Below are 20,545 nucleotides of genomic sequence, written 5' to 3' on the forward strand. Positions count from 1 at the left end.
TAGCCTCACATGCACTTGTAGTAAGTGCCCTATATTCTGCTTCAGTTAAAGACAAAGAAACAATTGGTTGTTTGTTTGACAACCATGATATAGCACTTTGACCAAGAAAAAATGCATATCCCTATGTGGATCTCATGGTCTCATGATCTCCGGCATAGTTACTGTCACAGTATCCATGCAACCTTAAATGACTTCCTATGTATTCTATTCTAAACTGTCTTGTACTTACGATGTATCTCAAGACTCTTTTAGCTACATTCCCGTGAGACTGTTTTGGATTTGCCATAACGTGCAAGTGAGCTTACTGCATAACAAATTTCTGGCCGTGTGATAGTCAGATATATAAGAGATCCAATGAGTTATCGATAAAATCTATCATTGACTGTATGCTTTTCTGAAAGTTTCAAACTATGCTCCATGGGAGGCTGCAATCTTGCAATCTGCCATTGAAACTTCTTCAAGAGACTGTCAACATATTTTAGCTTACTTATGAAGGTGCTTTTTGAATCTCTGTAGACTTCAATACCAAGACAATAGTGCATTAGTCCAAGATCTTTCATGTCGAACTCTGTAGATAAGTCTTGTTTCAACTTCTTGATAAAGCTATCATTACTTCCTATCACAATCAGATCATATTCATACAAAAGTGCAATAGTGATGTCTTACCCTTGAACTTTTTCAGTAGAGAGTATGATCTGCATTGACTTCATGTATCTCATATTAGCAAAATACTTGTCGATTCTCCTATACCAACTTCTGGGTGCTTATTTTAAGCCGTAGAGACTTTTCTTGAGATGACAAACATGATTATCTTTCCATGGTTCAACATAACCTGTTAGTTGCTCCATATAGACTTCCTCGTCTAGGTAACCATTAAGAAAAGCATTCTTGGCATCTAGCTGATACACATTCCATCTGCTGAGTGTCGCTAGTGATATCAAGAACCGTATGGAATTCATCTTTGCTACTCGAGTACAAGTCTCATCATGGTCTTGACCATATTGCTGTGCAAATTCTTTTACAACTAGTCTCGCTTTGTATTTCCTCTGGATTGTACTTCACTTTGTAAACCCATTGGTGTAATAGCCTTCTTTCCTGGTGGAAGTTCGCATAATTCCCAGGTATTGTTCTTATACAAAGCTTCTATTTCTTCATTCATAGCAATTTGCCATTCCAGCTTGTCAACTGCGTCTTCGAAGTACACTAGCTCTTCTGTAGCCATGATGGTAGTCATAAGAGCATAGTTAGTGGTTTCAACCTGAATTGCTTTGCTTTTCTGAGTATATGTCAATCTTGCTGGTGGTCTGCTTTTCTTGGTGGACTGAGTTGCTGCTCCTTGCTCTTCTTCATCAATCTTTTTTGTAGATGGTTGAGTAATCGGTGTCTCTATCTCCTAGAAATTTGATGTTTTCCATTCTCAAAAATTACATCTCTGGAGATGATGACCTTTCGGTTGATGGGATCATACAACTTGTATGCTTTGCTTTCTCACTGTAGCCAACCATGATGCATTTACATGACTTTGCATCCAACTTTTTGCGATGATCGTCATGTATATGGGCATCTGCTATGCAACCAAATATGCGGAGATGCCCAATGTGTGGCTTGTGTCCAGTGAATGCTTCATAAGGTGTCATACCCTGAATCAGTTAGGTTGGAAGCCGATTAAGCAAGTAATTTGCAGTGGCAATTGCTTTTGCCTAATACTAATATGAAAGATGCTTCTCACTAAGCATTGCTCTAGCACTATTTGCTAAAGTACCGTTCTTCCTTTCAGCTCTTGTGTTTTGCTGAGGAGTATCTGCACAAGTGAATTGTCTTGGAATGCCATTACTTCTACAAAAGTTCATGAATGCTGAAGACATGTATTCACCTCCTCTGTCTGATCTCATGGCTTTGATCTTTCTGCATGTCTTGTTTTCAACCATGGCTTTGAATTCTTGAATTTAAAAAAGACTTCAGATTTCTCTTTCAGAAAGTAGACCCAACAATATCTATTGTAGTCATCGATAAAAGTCAAGTAGTAAAGTGAACCATTAATGCTACGGGTCTGGGCATAACCCCATGCATCTATATGTATCAAATCAAAAACACCTCTTACTCGAGAGATACTTCTGTCAAAGTTGGTTTGCTTTTATTTACCGAAGTAACATGCTTCACAAACTTTTCCGAGAACCTGTAGCTTGGGAATTCCAATTGCCATATTTTGATTTCTTAGCTGAATCAAGCTTTTGAAACTGCCATGTCCATATCTCTTGTGCCATACTGCAAAAAGTGGCATCGGTTGCTGTTGAGCTGACATGGCATGCAAATCTAATACTGAAGCTAGCATTATGAATAAGCATCCTTCCTTGACTGCTTTTCCTACTTACTGATATCCTCTGGATTTGACTCTGATAGTGCATTCATCTCCATCGAAGATTACTCGATAGTTGTGTTTCATCATTTGCCCAACTGATAGGATGTTCTTGCTGAGCTTCGGAACATAGAATACATCTTTCACAAATGTTTTTGTACCAGTGAAATTGTTCATAGGGACAATGCATTTTCCTTGAGCTGGATTCCATGTGTTATCTGCAGTGAAGATAACGTTCTTCTGCCCTTCTAATGGTTTCATCTCTGTGAACCATTCCTGATGCTTTGTCATATGAGATGATGCGCTATTGCCGATATACCAAGGATCTTGATCTGCTTGATCGACTTGATAACTGCATTCCCCTTTCGACTCGCACTATGTCAACATACATTGTTTCAGTCTTTTGCATATCCTCGCTTGCAAGGAACATATTCTCAGGTTTATTGGCATAATGACTGTGACTTGAATGTCTATCGCAATTATTTCCTCTTCTGCAAAAATTCCCTCCAATGCTGCTGGATTGACCGGATTGGTCATACCGCTTCTTGCGGCAATCTCTTTCATAGTGTCTAAAGTTATGACAGTAATTACACTGAATGTTTAACGCGTTGGTGGATGCATTCCCTCTTCCTTGGAATCTTCCTTTGTTGGAATGATTTCCTCTTGGTTGCTGATGATTATGCCGATGAGGATGATGCTGATGCTGATTTTACTGATGACTTTGTTGCTGATGATGACCACTTCGTGCTGAAATGTTCTACCTCTGCCTCTATCTCTGTCTTTGCTTCTATCTGAAGCTGTGAATGCTTGATCATTGGAATGACCTTTTCGTGCATGAATGGCTTGCGTCATGAGTTCTTCATCCAACGGACTGGGACACCGAAATGCAAACGCCCCCACTCCTGCCAACCGCGGGGGACCACACCTCATGGCCTCTCCCTGGAAGGACATGCCGTCTACGTCGAACATCTGTGGCTGAAAACATATGCTCCTAGATCAAGAGGAAGTCCACTGTCCACCCAACCACTGCCCTCTGCAACTCTTGTCAAAGTATCAGATGCTGCGGCTGCTGACGCGCGTGGTTGTGGAGCCTGTGCACGTTCCAACTCACCATGGTCCAACTCATGGGGAGGTGGGGGGGTGGAGAACAGAGCTCGCCTATGAGTGAAAGCATGTGCTTAAACTTGAGACCTCTGGGACCGCTACGGGTTTAGAGGGAGAGTAATCTGCGTCAAGACGGCATCGCACGAAGGGCATAGCTGGCTCGATCCCTACCTTGGTGGCCCAGTGCCTTAGAAATGAGGACTCAACCCCTAATCTATCTGCACAAACCTGTAGAGCCCAATACATGGCCTGCTTCAGCTGAACCTCGGGTCCCAGGCGAAGCACATAGACTGCAACACCCAGCTCCTGACAGTCAGTTGAGAAAGCTGAAAAGTGGCGGTGTGACCATGGGTGACCCACATCTCCCTCCCCTGAGGGCCAAGCCACTCCTCCATCATGTCAAACATGTGTTGATGCATCATAAGGTCCCAAGCAGTGTGGGAGTCCACTGATCCTCTCCGTACGCCGCGAAGATAAAAGACACAACCACGAGCCAAACACTCCTATAGAGACTCCTTCGCACTGAAAAATTAGGACAGACTCCTCTTGAGCCATTGGGTATATGTCAAGGATCTCAAGATAGTTCCACAGTCCTAGCCACCAAAACTCTCTAGGCAAAGGCTGTCCTGGACGAGGCTTGGGACCTGGAGGCTGTGAAAACGAACCGCCTGAGCTCTGTTGTGTGAAGGATGCACCAAGACTAGGCTACGCCTGGAAAGAGGGACCCGGGGCCTGCTGCAAGGGAGAGGACTCTGGCACCCCCTTGCCTGAAGGCACGGGTCTAGAAAGAGAAGGGAGACCGGTAACGGAAGGGACGGAGGGAGCTGCACTCCTAGAGGAAGGGAGGGGAGGCGGGTAGGGAGAAGGAGGGGCGGGTGGTACGGGTGACTACAGGTTCAAGAGAAGGGGATAGGGGGACTAAGGGGGAGGGCAGGCGGAGGCCGAGGGGGGGGGAGGGGGTCAGGAGGGGGAGGGACGGCCCCAATGGAGGGTCCATCGAGACCTGCTTAGCGGTGGCTCCAGGCTCCTGCTGCAAAGGTTCTTGGGCGCTTTGTTTTGCTGGCGCCTGCGGCTCAATCGAGAGATCAAAGAAGGTCTCCTCCTCCAGCTCCATAGGGGCAACCTCTGCCAGTTTCTCCTAAGATTGGGGGATCGCCGATCGAGCTCTCTCACACTCTCTTACCCTAGCCCGATACCTGCGACACTTAAGGGCTGCCTTGATGGGCTTCTTGTGTTCCACCTTGGTCCAAGTCTCTTGAGAGGGCTCGATCCAAGGTGTTCGCGAGTGCTACTGACAATCTGACTCCCACCCTGATGCTGGGGAGCCCTCTGCCCCTGCCTGGGCTGAGGGGGAGCCCCCTTCTCTTGCCTAGGCTAAGGAGGATCCCTACCCTGGCCTCTCAAGCAATCCCGAGCTAAGTGTCCCATTTGTTTGCATTGAAGGCATTGGCCTGGAAACCCAAAGACCTCAACTCTCTGACGTATACCTAGATGAATCCAGGAACATTCCCAAACTCATCCTTTAAAAACACAACATAGTGCAGTTTCAATCTCATGATAGTCACTCACAAGGTTAAAAACCATAAACTCCATCATGCATAGCAAGGACTAGCTACTATGACATCCCCACTGACGTCCTCAGCACCCAACAGTGGGTGTAGACCATAGTATAAAAATATGCTCTCACATACAAATCCACACACCCACACATACTTGAGCATCCATTTATACAAAGTCTTCGTACTGAGTTTCTGTCGGCACTCCGGAGGTGAAGGGCAGACTCAGCCGTGACGAAGGCTAGCACAAAAGGAGAAGGCTAATCAAAAGGTAGTCCAAAATCTCTTCAATCAAGCTACAACTGCTTGTGAAGTCTAAACATTTTCATTTTAGTCTCTCCCCAACGGGCATCTAAATCTAAATCTAGCTGATAGGGCAACGCACCATTTAAGATAGAAAGAATTATCACAATACCAACAGGCCGCAACTTGGACAAAACCTTCACAAGGTGAAATTTGCATGTCCGCTAATACGGCAGAAGCATATACCTAAATGAATCCATGAACATTCCCAAACTCATCCTTTAAAAACACAACATAGTGCAGTTTCAATCTCATGATAGTCACTCACAAGGTTGAAAACCATAAACTCCATCATGCATAGCAAGGACTAGCTACTATGACATCCCCACTGACGTCATCAACGCCCAACAGTGGGTATAGACCATAGTATAAAAATATGCTCTCACACATACAAATCCACACCCCCACACATACTTAAGCATCCATTTACACAAAGTCTTCGTACTGAGTTTCTGTCGGCACTCCGGAGGTGAAGGGTAGACTCAGCCATGACGAAGGCTAGCATTAAAGGAGAAGGCTCATCAAAAAGTAGTCCAAAATCTCTTCAATCAAGCTACAACTGCTTGTGAAGTCTAAACGTTTTTATTTTAGTCTCTCCCCAACGGGCATCTAAATCTAAATCTAGCTGATAGGGCAACGCACCATTTAAGATAGAAAGAATTATCACAATACCAGCAGGCCGCAACTTGGACGAAAACTTCACAAGGTGAAATTTGCATGTCCGCTACTACGGCAGAAGCATATACCTAGATGAATCCAAGAACATTCCCAAACTCATCCTTTAAAAACACAACATAGTGCAGTTTCAATCTCATGATAGTCACTCACAAGGTTGAAAACCATAAACTCCATCATGCATAGCAAGGACTAGCTACTATGACATCCCCACTGACGTCATCAGCGCCCAACAGTGGGTGTAGACCATAGTATAAAAATATGCTCTCACACATACAAATCCACACCCCCACACATACTTGAGCATCCATTTATACAAAGTCTTCGTACTGAGTTTCTGTCGGAACTCCGGAGGTAAAGGGCAGACTCAGCCATGACGAAGGCTAGCACTAAAGGAGAAGGCTAATCAAAAAGTAGTCCAAAATCTCTTCAATCAAGCTACAACTTGTTATGCTCTAGCCGAGATAGCATGACCTCGGAAAGATCGGTGGGCATTTTCCCTTAGAGGACCGACTTTTGTAATAGTTTATGTGCGTAAATATAATGGTCAAGGGAAGTAACTGCCAAGGTCCTAGGTGAGGGTGTATTGGCATCGACTAGGTGGTTCTGAGTGCTAAGGCCTAGGTGCACCTAAATGTGTAATAATGCCAAGGGGCAAATGTTTTAAATTGTGCCCCAAGAGAGGGGTAAATGGTGTACCAAGCTAAAGGCTTAAAAAGATGACATGTGGTAGGGGGAACCATCTAGGAAACTGTGGGCTTGTGGATAAATGAAAAGTTATGTATCTTTTGTGTGTATGCTATCCATGAGAAAGGCTGCGAGGATATACGTGATGCCATCGCCTGTGATTTTTCCTTGCCCATGATTGACGAAATCCAAGAGAGAATTAGAGATAGATCGTATCATTTGGTATCAGAGCGTTCAGGTGGATGAACGAGAGGAAAGAGAGGGAGAGACGATGCACACGAGAGCACATGGTGGGCTGGCTGGTCATTACGCGGGCTGATGGGCCTGAAGGTTGGGTGGGTTGATGAACGAACGAAGGCACTAGAAAGAGCTCGAGAAGACGAGTTGTCAGAGAAAAAAAGGGGAGACCCATCGATGTGCAAGGCTCTCCTCTCAACAACAAGGAATGGTCTTGAGAAAGCTTGCATACCAAGCAAAGCCATAGCCAGACCTCCTCTCCATGTCTCGTGCTGCAATTTGGAGCTTGTTAAGATCGGTCTTGGCCCTGTTGGTAAACTCTTAGACGAAACCATCCCCATCACCAGAAAGCTTGGTGGCTCCAGTGACATCGTCGTGATTACTTTGTCCAAGCCCTTCGGCATCGTCTTCGAGCTCGGCAAGGCCGATACTGGGCGTATCTTTGTGGCGGAGCTCGTTCCCGGTGGTCATGCAGACCGTGCATCTCGTGTGCAGCAGCTGTTTGGAAGCCAACAACGGAGGCAGCATGGTCTAGGCAGGGTTATTTACGATGGCGGTGTGAAAGTGGGGGATTTGCTGCATGCAACCACAACTGTGAACGTTGTCGTTGATCTGTTTGGACTGCGGGCTCCTCGACGGGTGATTTTGCTGTTCGAAGTCGATGGCAGAACCTGGGCTGAAACCGTGGGCACCATAGACACGAGTTTTGTTGCGGATGATTTTCGAGGCTTGCAAAGGCTTGGCATAAGAAATAAATCAAGACATCTGCGATTCGTGGAACTTCCAGGGAGCATCATTTTTCCTTTTGTATAAAATTTTAGTTTCCAGTCTGCAGTCGATTTGTTCCTGTACAGCAGAGTTTGCAGTTTATTATTCCTGTACAGCAAAGGGGATTCTGAAGTGGAAAAAAAAAAAAACTATTTTCCCTTTTGAAACAATGGAGGCAGAGGGACAAGATTCCAGGGTAAATCTTGGTGAATCTAGAGCACGATTTACGCAAGAAGTGTCCCATCACACAATGCCTACTTTGGTGGGTAGGATTTCTATATTAGAAGATGCTTTACAGCAGATCATGAACCAACAGCTTCAAGTGAATGCTGGTCAAAATGAAATTAGGGAGATGGTGCAAGCCTTGTCGGCTAGACCATCTAGAAATGAAAAGGGCAAAGCTCTAGCAGAGCCAGAGCCCAGTATACACTCATCAGAACGTGCAAAGGTCAAGGTACCTAATATTGCAAACTATAGACCGGAAAAGTACACTGGTCGGATGACTGAGCGCAGTTCTGATGTGATCGAGGTTTGGTTACACAAGTGGGAAGAAGCCTTCGCCATTTGTGAAATCAGATCTGATCTAAAGAAAATCCGCGAGACCACTCACCTGTTTATTAAGGCAACGGATAGATGGTGGATTAAGCAACAGAAAGATCAAGTTGCCCTTGCCACCTGGGAAGGGTTTAAAGCTGAATTTAAGAAACACTTTCTTCCACCTGATGAAGAGTCCCGAGCTTGGGATGCTTATAGAAACCTTCGCCAGAGGAATTTATCGGTGGTAGAGTACACTGACAAGTTCACGGAATGTGTTATGAAGATAACAGACCCTCTCCCTATGTCGGTTCAGTTGAAAGACTATATCTATGGACTGAATGACAAGATTAAAATGGAAGCTCGGGCTAAATATGTGACTACATTAGATGAATCTATTGCAGTAGCCCTGAACTATGAGGATGCCAAAGGCAGATCTAGTGGATTTGTGCAGGCAGGGACTCAGCATGAGTACCCGAGGAAAGGGGGATTTAAGAGGAAATGGACTTCAAAGACAAGTGTCTCGCAGCCAAGTGGCCAAACCAAGCAAGTGAAGCCGGTTGAGGGACCAGCAAAGACAAGTGCCACCGTTGGGGTGAAAAGAAAAGTAACTCCAATGGCAGCCCGGGCTTGGTCAAAGTCCTCGTTGACCCCTGAACAAAAAGAAAAAGCTAGAAAAGAAGGATTGTGCTTCGGCTGCCTTCAGCGACATCAGTGGAAAGATTGTCCACTGAACAAAGACCATCGCACGGCCAATATGATAATATCTGAATGCGACACGAAAATGCTGGAGAGTCCCAATGCGGAACATATGCATATGCAATTGGCGGGACCTTCTCAGAGGTTAGTACCTGTGTTGTAAAGTGTGTCTGTTACAAAGTTAGTAAGCGGTGCACCTGATAACATCCTTTCAAAGCCCGCAGCAACGGGGTATACGGTTTTCGATGAGCCCAAGTTAATTAAAATGAAAGGGCAAGTAGCCAATCATGATGTGATTGTGTTGTTTGACTCAGCGTCAACGCACAATGTAATTAACTCGAAGCTTATTAAGAGGCTCAAGTTGAAAACTAGTCCGTCTCAAAATGCTTATACGGTCAGGATGACGGACGAAAGTTCAACTGAAGTATGGGACCAAAGGGTTACCCAGTTGGAACTTCGAATACAAGACTATGTTGAGAAGCTGGGCTTTGAGTTAACCAGGCTTGCTTACGCACATATAGCCCAAGGCATAGCTTGGCATTTTTGGAAAAATCCAGCCATTGATTGGAAAAAGCATATTTACCAGTTCAAGATGAACGGGGTAGAGTATGTTTTGCGAGGTGAAAAGGGTTTACCTCGAGGACCATTGATTTCAGCCATGGAAGTTCGGAAGACTCCGAAAGAGTTTCTGTGTCTGTGTATAGCATCGGTAGAGTCAATTGATGATGCGTCGACTAGCACTGAGGCTAGTCGAGATGGAAAAATGGCCGAGTTGGCTAAAGAGATATCGGAGAAGTTCTCTGATTGTTTTAGGGATGAGTTACCTCCAGAGCGGAATGTTCAGCATAAAATTGAGCTTATCCCGGGGGCAGAACCTGTAAATAGACCTCCCTATAGATTAAGCTTTACAGAAGAAGCTGAGGTGCGAAGACAATTGGAAGAATACCTCAAGTTGAGGCAGACTCAACCCAGTTTTTCACCTTTTGCTTCGCCACTGATATTAAAGAGGAAGAAAGATGATACTTTTCGCCTCTGTATAGATTACAAAGCATTGAATAATATCACTAGTAAGCACAGGTATCCGATGGCTCGGATCGATGATTTGCTAGATGCATTGCATGGGGCTGTAATTTTCAGTAAGATAGATCTTAAGTGTGGCTACCATCAGATCCGTATTAGAGCCGAGGATGTGCATAAGACCGCTTTAGAAGCAGGTTTGGTCATTATGAGTTTTTAGTAATGCCCTTTGGACTTACCAATGCTCCTACTACATTCGTCATGCTTATGAACGATTTACTACGTCCGTATATTGGAAAGTTTGTAGTACATTTTATTGACGATATTCTGGTATTCAGTAAAAGTATTACTGAGCATCACGAACACTTAAGAGTAGTGTTCAGTACTTTGAGGAAAGCCAGTCTTTATGTGAATAAGAAGAAAACTATACTGTGTATCGTTAGACTTGAATACTTAGGATTCATAATTACTCCAGAGGGGATAGAAATGGATCCAAAGAAAGTGGCTATGATACTGACTTGGCCAATCCCTCAGAGTCTGACAGCTTTGCGATCATTCTTGGGATTTGTCCAATTTTATCTAAGGCATATCAAAGGATATTCCGAAATAGTATCGCCATTGACTGATCTGACCTCAGATAAAGTACCTTTTATATGGGGACAAAATCAACAGGAAAGTTTTAACACCATAAAACAAGCTGTGGTCACACGACCGGTGTTAAAAATAGTTGATCCCCATAAACCGTTGTTCCTAGAAACCGATGCAAGTGGCAGTGCGGTAGAAGCAGTTCTCCTTTAAGAGGGAAGGCCAGTAGCCTTTGAAAGCAAGAAGCTTTCTCCCTCTCAAAGGAATTGGCCAACTCATGAATTAGAGTTGTATGCTGTTGTCCATGCTTTGAAAACATGGTGACATTATTTGTATGGATCAGAGTTTTATGTGGATGTTGATCATGATACTCTGAAACATTTTTGTAAACAACTTGACTTGAGAGGCTGCCAAGATAGGTGGGCAGAACTCATGCAGGAGTTTAATTTGACGATTCGGTACCGAAGAGGAAAAGATAATAAAGTTAATGATGCATTGTCACGCATTATGCATAACATGAGTTTCACGGTATTAGAGAGTGCTCTAATGACCGAGATTAGAGAAACTCAAAAGGTGGACGAGTTTGTCCAGAGCCTTTGGCCTATGGCTCATGTGTTAAAACCCGGGGAAAACGAAAATGATGACCTGGCATTCAAAAAAGGCCAAACTTATGCAAAATATACCATAAGGGATGGTATGCTGAAAAGAAATGGCAAGGTAGTAGTACCTAATCAGAATGATCTCAGCTAGAGAGTCATTCGACAGTGCCATGATAGCCCATGTGCGGGACATCCAGGAATCGAGAAGACATATGATCTCGTGAAGCGAGATTTCTTTTGGCCAAAGATAAAAAAGCATATTCATGAATATGTGACACCTTGTTTTTCGTGTCAGGTAAGTAAGGCCGAGCGAGTGAAGCCACCCGGACTTTTACAGCCCTTGGAGATACCACTAAGTAAGTAGGAGAGCATTTCCATGGACTTTATTGTAGATCTGCCTACGACACAAGGTGGATATGATTCTATCCTCGTGGTGGTTGATCGTCTTACCAAGATGGCTCACTTCATTCCAACTAGGGAGTCAGTTAGTGCCCCGCAAGTGGCGGATTTGTTTATTAGACATATATTTCCTCTACATGGATTACCCATATCCATAGTGTCAGACAGAGATGTCAAATTTACCGGTCATTTTTGGACTGCGGTATTTGAGACACTAAGGACTGAGTTGGGAATGAGTAGTGGGGATCATCCAGAAACGGATGGTCAAACAGAAAGAATCAACTAAATTTTAGGGGATATGCTTAGAGCATATGTGTTATTGCGACAACATACATGGGACAAGTGGTTGCCATTGTTGGAGTTTGCCTACAATGATAGAAAACATTCCTCTACAGGGTTCAGTCCGTTTGAACTGAACTATGGTTATAGACTAGCGAATCCAACTATAGTTGGAGTACCTCAGAAAGTGCCTAGTGCCGCAAACTTTGTGGTTCAGATGCGGGAGATGCTAGCACTTGCGAGAGCTAACATCCGCCAAGCTATGGATAGAGCTAAGGCGTATGTGGATGAAAACCGATCCACTAGAGAATTTAAGAAAGGAGAAAAAGTTTTTCTCAGAGTTCCTTCGCACTCTAAGTCTTTGACTGCAGGAGAGTGTGCTAAGTTATCACCTCGATATTGTGGGCCATGGTCAATTCTAAAAAGAATAGGCAAGGTAGCCTATAAATTAGAATTACCACCGGGGTGTAAGGTGCACCCAGTGTTTCATGTTTCTTGTTTAAAGAAATTTTTGCATACTGGTGACTCACTAATCGAAGGTGTGGTTTTATTTCAGGAGATAGAGGATAATGCAAGACGCAAGCCAACAAGAATCCTGGACCGAGGAACAATGCAAGTGCGCAATCGGAAGATACCCACGGTGTTGGTTGCATGGCATGGACTACCTCTATCGGAAGCTACCTGGGAATCCGTATACCAACTACGGAGAGTGTTCCCAGATTTCATCATCGAGGACACTGATGCTTGAAGAGGGAGGAATGTTATGCTCTAGCCGAGATAGCATGACCTCGGAAAGATCGGTGGGCATTTTCCCTTAGAGGACCAACTTCTGTAATAGTTTATGTGTGTAAATATAATGGTCAAGGGAAGTAACTGCCAAGGTCCTAGGTGAGGGTGTATTGGCATCGACTAGGTGGTTCTGAGTGCTAAGGCCTAGGTGCACCTAAATGTGTAATAATACCAAGGAGCAAATGTTTTAAATTGTGCCCCAAGAGAGGGGTAAATGGTGTACCAAGCTAAAGGCCTTAAAAGATGACATGTGGCAGGGGGAACCATCTAGGGAACTGTGGCTTGTGGATAGGCATGAGGAATGAAAAGTTACGTATCTTTTGTGTGTATGCTATCCATGAGAAAGGCTAAGGGGATATACGTGATGCCATCGCCTGTGATTTTTCCTTGCCCGTGATTGACGAAATCCAAGAGAGAATTAGAGATAGATCGTATCACAACTGCTTGTGAAGTCTAAACGTTTTCATTTTAGTCTCTCCCCAACGGGCATCTAAATCTAAATCTCGCTGATAGGGCAACACACCATTTAAGATAGAAAGAATTATCACAATACCAGCAGGCCGCAACTTGGACGAAAACTTCACAAGGTGAAATTTGCATGTCCGCTAATACGGCAGAAGCATATACCTAGATGAATCCATGAACATTCCCAAACTCATCCTTTAAAAACACAACATAGTGCAGTTTCAATCTCATGATAGTCACTCACAAAATTGAAAACCATAAACTCCATCATGCATAGCAAGGACTAGCTACTATGACATCCCCACGGACGTCATCAGCGCCCAACAGTGGGTGTAGACCATAGTATAAAAATATGCTCTCACACATACAAATCCACACACCCACACATACTTGAGCATCCATTTATACAAAGTCTTCGTACTGAGTTTCTGTCGGCACTCCGGAGGTGAAGGGCAGACTCAGCCATGACGAAGGCTAGCACTAAAGGAGAAGGCTAATCAAAAGGTAGTCCAAAATCTCTTCAATCAAGCTACAACTGCTTGTGAAGTCTAAACGTTTTCATTTTAGTCTCTCCCCAACGGGCATCTAAATCTAAATCTAGCTGATAGGGCAATGCACCATTTAAGATAGAAAGAATTATCACAATACCAGCAGGCCACAACTTGGACGAAAACTTCACAAGGTGAAATTTGCATGTCCGCTAATACGGCAGAAGTATATACCTAGATGAATCCAGGAACATTCCCCAACTCATCCTTTAAAAACACAACATAGTGCAGTTTCAATCTCATGATAGTCACTCACAAGGTTGAAAACCATAAACTCCATCAACTCTCTAACGTAGTTCGCCTCCATCCAAGGTCTCCAGAAGGATCTCGTATCGGGGGTGTCCACAATCACTCTGAGCCTAGGGACCCCATCATCCACGACCACTGTGGCTGCCGAGGGAGGAGGAGACTACAACATTGTACCAAAACATCCTCCGATAGACTGGAGAATGAATCGATACTCCTCCGGGAGCCCTGGGAAGCGAGGTACGTGATGAGTCATGTCCATGTTCTCCACTATGAAGCCATGGTACAAAGGGAAGAGGAAGACCAGATGAGGACCAAGAAAGATAGGTCTCTGCTCCACAAGTGACAAGGTGGTCTCTAGAGAGCTCAGCTAGAGAAGGAAGACCCCTCTCCCATAGATGGTGACCTCCTAGATGTGGTCATCCCCTACAGCTAAACTCACTTGAAGCCAATCCCGAATCTGTCGCCTTGAGGAGGTAAGCCCAACAAGCCGGCCTACCAAGGCCCTATCCTGGAGAGCTTCCACTGCGCTCTAAACCTGTTGTTTTTTCTCCGGAGAGAGCAAAACCTTAACAGTATTGGGAGTTGAAGGTGATGCCGTTTAAGCCCCTCTTGCCAGACCAAGGGTCACTGTCAAGGTTGATCTTCAGACTGACTGTAGGGCTAGGCGGCTAGTAGCGAGAGGTCAAACGGGAACAAGGAAATTCAAACTTCAATTTCAAAGTACAAGGCACTGAAGGCAGAGCGTAGGGCTGCGGGCATGCGAAAACGACAGGGGAGAAGTACTGCTGACGGGAGTTGAGCGACGAGGTGCTGAATGGCGAACTGAGCAGTTGGCTCAGCGACGGCGGGGCTAACGGAGGGCTTGAGCAACAGGCTCATGGGCTGAGCGACAAGCTTACGGACTTGGTCCTTGTGCACGTCATTTAAGCCTTGTAAAGCCCCCCAGCTATTCCCGGCATTATTTGCTACAAGCCTTGTAATAGATTGGATATATATAATGCAAAGGTATGATTAGAGACCTCTCACATCTTCGAGGTGCGGGCTCGATGATGGCAGAGATTGAGGCAGCTATCCCAGAGTCTTGGTGGACGGACCTTCAAAGTTTCACACCAGCACAGCAGTTGGGCTAGTTCTCAGGGACAGGGGTATCTTTTTGGATTCAGCTATGCCCCCTCCCTCCCATTCTAAGCCGAGCCCGGTTCTATAGTGTGGGTCCTGGTGGACTCTTGCAGTCTCTGAAGATGGAGATCCAGAGATGGATGGAGCCTTGGATCAGTTAGGGTGGCAAAGCGTCAGAGTAGTGGGTTGTCTGGGCAAGGACTGGTCGATCGACTCCTCTCGCATCTCAGATCTAGATGCAGCTCGCTGGCACTTATGGTTACGGACGGTACCCCTTAGTGAGGTACAGTGGGACCCAAGCGAGTGATTCTGGCCGTCCAGAGTAGGCCACTCATAGAGAGTGGAGGAGGCACACATAGGATGTCTCTTGCAGTTGGAGGCGATAGCCTGGACTCCGTCGAGAGAGAGGCATTGGGTAGCGCAACAGGTACCTCGAGAGGTGAGATCCGGATTCTGGACACGCCTCTGGTCCAGTCTCCGACCGCGGAAGATCTCCTACTTTTTCTGGGTGATAGCACATGGAGATCTTCATGTTGGTCCTTGGTTGAAGCAGATGCGGGTGGATGGTAGCTGCCATAGATGCACGATTGGGGCTTTGGAGACGATCCCCCACTGCCTTTGGAGCTATACAGCAGCACAGAGGATATGGCAAGGAGCGCTTCGGATCGTGGCGAGGCTTCACGGCACGCAAAGGGACTTCACATGGAGCATGGCTGCTTGGTTGTCATCAGAGGGTGGCCATGCCTTTCCCATTGTCGTGGTCTCTCCAGCATACAGGATTCAAGGCCTGTGCATTCACAGCATTGAGTTTCATGAGGCGACTCCTCCCACTAGTCATCCACCTCTTCCTTCGGGTGAGGACAGCGTGTGCGAAACGTTAAACAGCATCACGACATGGAACATTTGGGTTACTCGCTGCAGCTGGGTTATGGGCCAGCACCATGTTCCACCGTCGGCCACCTTCGTAGCCATTTGGCAGGACATCATCTTCATACTTTGCGAAATTTGGGAGCAAGGCTCTCCAAGTTCTCGAGCTACCGTCGCACGACGGGAACATTTCTGCAAGGCTTGGCCCGCAGGTTTTTTCTACAACATGACCCCGAGAGGGATCAGATGGTTGTATAGTCTGCCCCCCTAGGTTGTTGGCCCCTGTTACAGAGACTCCCTAGGCAATGACTGGGATCTCTGGCGGCGGGAGTGTCTTTTTGACAGCCAGCATTTATTTTTCGTTGATTTCCACGGTTGGCACCTTTATGGTATTTGCCAACTTGTATGATCGTTTTTTATACAAGCATTAATAGAAGTTCTTTTCTCTAGAAAAAAAATGACATGCACAATGCCAAAAAATAGCCAAATAGGCATTACAATGGTGGCATGTGTGTGCAAAATGAACAAATGTGCTACAATGACTGGGATCTCTGGCGGCGGGAGTGTCTTTTTGACAGCCAGCATTTATTTTTCGTTGATTTCCACGGTTGGCACCTTTATGGTATTTGCCAACTTGTATGATCGTTTTTTATACAAGCATTAATAGAAGTTCTTTTCTCTAGAAAAAAAATGACATGCACAATGCCAAAAAATAGCCAAATAGGCATTACAATGGTGGCATGTGTGTGCAAAATGAACAAATGTGCAATCTGCCCTCTGATCAATCGATCAATGCCTCTGAACACTTTGAAATCTGCTCACTGAACTGTGGAACGTCAGGTTTCTGGAAAATGTGATGATGTGAAACTGCATGTGCGCAAAGGGACTGACTCCGAGTAGGTACTATTTGGAAAATTTTGGGCATGGCTTCGATTGGCAGCTTTGGAGTTCTCTCCAGTATGGATGATCTAACATACTCTAAACTAGATCTAGACCAACCGTCGAGCGATGAAAAAGCAGCAAATAATTCATTTTCTTTGTTCGTTTTAGGTGTTGGGTCAGATGCGTCGATGTAGAGGCTCGTGTGTGTGCAAGAAGTGGATTTGTCGCCAAGGCTCAAAAGTGGGTGATACTTGCGCCGAAATATGTGTGTGTGATGTGACAAGCACGTAGAGCACGAAAAATCAAGCGTTTTTTCTTTTTGGAGCCACGCCCTCAAATTCTTCCTGGATGAAGAGATACGGCTTGATCTAGGTGGAGGGGCAAAAAAAGGTTGCAAATGATGATGTGGTAGGGTGAGTCACATGCAAAGGTGTGCCTACCAAGGGGTGTGCTAGTGGAGCACTATGCTGATGTGGCACCTATGTGCATATGCAGTGCTTGGCAAGAGGTAAGTGTGCATCCAAGGGCTATGTGTGCCACGTGGCAGATGATGAGGTGGCAAGTTGATGTGGCCATGTTGACATGGCTATGATGACGTGGCTTGATAACGTGGCAATGATGATATGGACGCTGATATAGCGTGGGTGACATGGCACTATCAATTGTTGACGTGGCATGTTGAGTCAACTGATGACGTGGTTGGTCCACTGAGTCAACGATGACATGGTAAGTTGACTAACGTGGCACCTTGGCAGGGTCTGCTGACGTGGTCTAAGACGTGTCAGGTGGCTATCGGTGGTGACGTGTCACCTGTGGGCTAACTGATGACATCATGTTGCTGAATTAACCATGACGTGGCAAGATAAGTTATGCCACGTGGCCAGCTAAGGACCAAGGTGTGTGGCCAGGGCTTTAAAACTACTACATGTAGTGACAGAATCGATCGAATTTCTGACAAGAATCTGCTAGATTCGGTCGTTGTCGGGCCGTGCGGAGATTCGGGCTCTTATGTCTGCTCGTTGACAATGAAGGTCAATGAAGAGGCTTTGGCTTTGCCTATGAGTACCACAGATGATGTCGAGAGGCTTGCCTGTGAGCACCGCAATTGGTATCGCCCGTTGATGCGTTGGTTGAGGCGCAACATTGGCGTCGCTTCTCTTATTGCAGTTGCCGCCGGTGGCTCTGGGAGCCTGTACTTGTTAGGGTTAAAGCTTTTGTTTGGGTGCCATCGTTAGGAATCGGCTGGACGTTGTGCAATTGCCTGCATGTCGATGGGATTGTTGGAGAAATCGTATGCTTAGAGGGTTGTAAAGCGTTGAAACTACTAGTAGAGGTTGTCCGTCGAGGTCAAGAAGGTTGCGTTGCTGCATACGAGTCCGTAAGTGGGTGCTTGTGCCGCCAGGAGCTGCTTCCTTACCACTGTTGGGCTGGTCACGGCGTTGTAGATGCAGGTGCTGCAGAGCCGCTTCAACGTTACCTTGCTTGATGTAGGAGCTTGGAAGGCGTTGAAGCCATTAGCTTTGGAGCCACCTTAGTAGGGCGATGCAATTGTAGACTCCGCCTTGTAGTTGTAGGAGCTCACTTAAGCTTGTTGTAGATAGAGCCTTTGCTTATGCTCAGAGGCTCTAGTCGTTCTCTTCAAAGGCCTTGTAGGAGCCTACATTGAGTGAGTCGCCATGCTGTAGGAGCTGTCGTCGATGCAATAGCCTACCTTGATACCTATGCCGAAACTCTCAAATAAGAAAGAAGGAAAGCTCAACAAATAAGTGTCTTAAGAAAAGAAGCAATCAGAGATCTATTCTTGCTTTCTTTTTCTCTCAGAATCTACAACTCTCTCAAAAGGAATGAACACAAGGAATCTCTCTCTCTCACACAATCAAAGAAATTAAACTGAAATTTTCTTGGAATGAACAGAAATTTTCTTTCATCAACGGAATGAAAGAACTCTCAATCACTCTCATACAGCTCGCAATGCCTCAGCGGAAAGCAAGGGAGCTCTGATACCATGAACAATTATGGAGAGAGGAGAGGAGAAGAGTGGAGAGGAGGAGAGAGGGCACACCACAAATGACTAATTGTAACTAGATTTAGTTGAAAATGTAGAATATATACAAACCCCTTTAGGATTAGGGTTAGGGTTTCTAACCCTTTCCTTTATAGCACTCTATTGGGTTAGTGCTATGCACATATCAAACATATGAGTTGAGATGGTTCCTCAACACGGCCTGCTCACAATCTTCCCACATCTCTTGAAGCTGGGTCATGCAGGTGAAGAGAGCCTCGGTCTGTTGTTGCTGCATCTGCATCATAGCTTGCAAAATGGCTGTCATGACAGACATGGAAGTGTCTGCAGGATTCTGTGGTGGGGGTGGTTGAGGCACTGAACCCTCTTCCCCTGTGTTTAGACTGCTCACTGCTGCTCATGGTGTACCGGATCTTGTCTGGACCATAAAACGATGGGGCTGTCCCTGACTGACCTGAACCCCTAGGCTCCTAAAAAAACATTTTCCCCTCTTTACTAACACGTCGCAAAGTGTAAAGACCTACGGGTGAAGATGAGAGCCAGGCCGATGCGCGATGGGGTATGGGAGGGAGCGGCTAATGGAGTATGGTACTACCACTAGTTCGGGGTAGGGACAAAATAAAAAAATAGATACCCCTACATAACCCTCTGTCTCAGGAAAGAATCTGAAGCTCTGATACCAATGTAGCGTGATACCAAAGTAGCGGGAGATAGACTATCCTCGCTCTCTCACATGCTCAATACTAACTGCAACTGCAAGATGATGCACTCAATACACAAAGTGATGCTGTGGATGTGAGTGACAGAATCAGAGGGAGAGAAATGTAGTGGACATCCGGAAAGGAATATATAACTGAAATGTTTGAATGCCCAAAGGGCTGAATACAAGTGTATGGAGGGGCTGAAACCCTCAACTGCAAACTAGAAAGACTAAGCTGACTAGAGGAGGTGAATCCTCACTAGATCCCTAGCGAGGATTCACCTCAATAGAGTCCTGCCTGAGCCTCTAGTGTTGAGAACAAGATGGTTGAGGCTATACCTCCCTAACCAACTAGCTAAAGGGTTTCTAATACTCACTCAAAGATATCAGAGGGTTTCTAATCCCCAACCATGTAGATAGAGGGTTTCTAATACTCACTCAAAGATATCAGATAAGGATGTTGATTGAACACCAAAAAACAATACAATACACTACGCTATCCTCTCCCCTCACATATTTACTATCTCTTCCATTGTGGAAATTTGGCATCTTGAGGAATCGATTATCTTTGCCTATTATTTGTTAAATCAATATATAGCCACTCGTATGTAAAATTAAAAAATCGAGAGCACAAGAGCTATACTTTCTAAAACTAAGAATTGAGAGTATGAGTGAGGTAACTTCTAGAAATGAAAACTTGGGAGTATGAGGATGGTATGGTGAAAAGAAAAGGGGCATAATACACACTGAAGTTAAGGATAGGAAAGTGTCGATAGCTCTCCACATTAAGGAGGGAGTGCAAGGTCTTTTGGGGACTTTGTAACTCAATCCATATCTTAGTCTTCCTCCCTCCCTCACATTTCATTGGCATTCCCATTGTATATCTCTGGCCCCCATCCCTCTCTCATTGTATTGGAGGCCTCTCATGCATGTGGGGCCACTCAACAAACGTGGATGTTGTCCCCACCACACCCAATTAGTCAAATTACGAATGAAAAACTATGCACATGGTGATGGGGGTAGAGATACGAACAAGGTCTCCATGCCTCAACAAATGCCATAGGGACTCTTGTAAAGGACTAGTCATATGTGACTAGGACTCAAT

At 45.3% G+C, this 20,545-nt stretch overlaps 2 protein-coding genes across 8 annotated transcripts in view; one reads left to right on the top strand and one right to left on the bottom strand.

Annotated features, from left to right (window-relative positions):
- Positions 1-20,545, bottom strand: part of LOC147901554 (uncharacterized) — a 35,238-nt gene that overhangs the window by 4,320 nt on the left and 10,373 nt on the right. The window lies entirely within an intron of this gene.
- On the top strand, positions 7,000-7,731 carry LOC147901555 (uncharacterized). The gene has a single exon (XM_087375118.1). The coding sequence runs from the start codon at positions 7,000-7,002 to the stop codon at positions 7,729-7,731; it is 732 nt and encodes a 243-aa protein (XP_087231244.1).

This window comes from Dipteris shenzhenensis, chromosome 5 (assembly GCF_047967505.1).
Source record: "Dipteris shenzhenensis isolate YYH24624 ecotype China chromosome 5, Dip_SZ_1.0, whole genome shotgun sequence".
NCBI classification, from domain to species: Eukaryota; Viridiplantae; Streptophyta; class Polypodiopsida; order Gleicheniales; family Dipteridaceae; genus Dipteris; species Dipteris shenzhenensis.

What these genes read in the sequence shown, in the direction of transcription:
- LOC147901555 (XM_087375118.1), top strand. Translation starts at nt 7,000, where the DNA reads ATGGGCCTGAAGGTTGGGTGGGTTGATGAACGAACGAAGGCACTAGAA.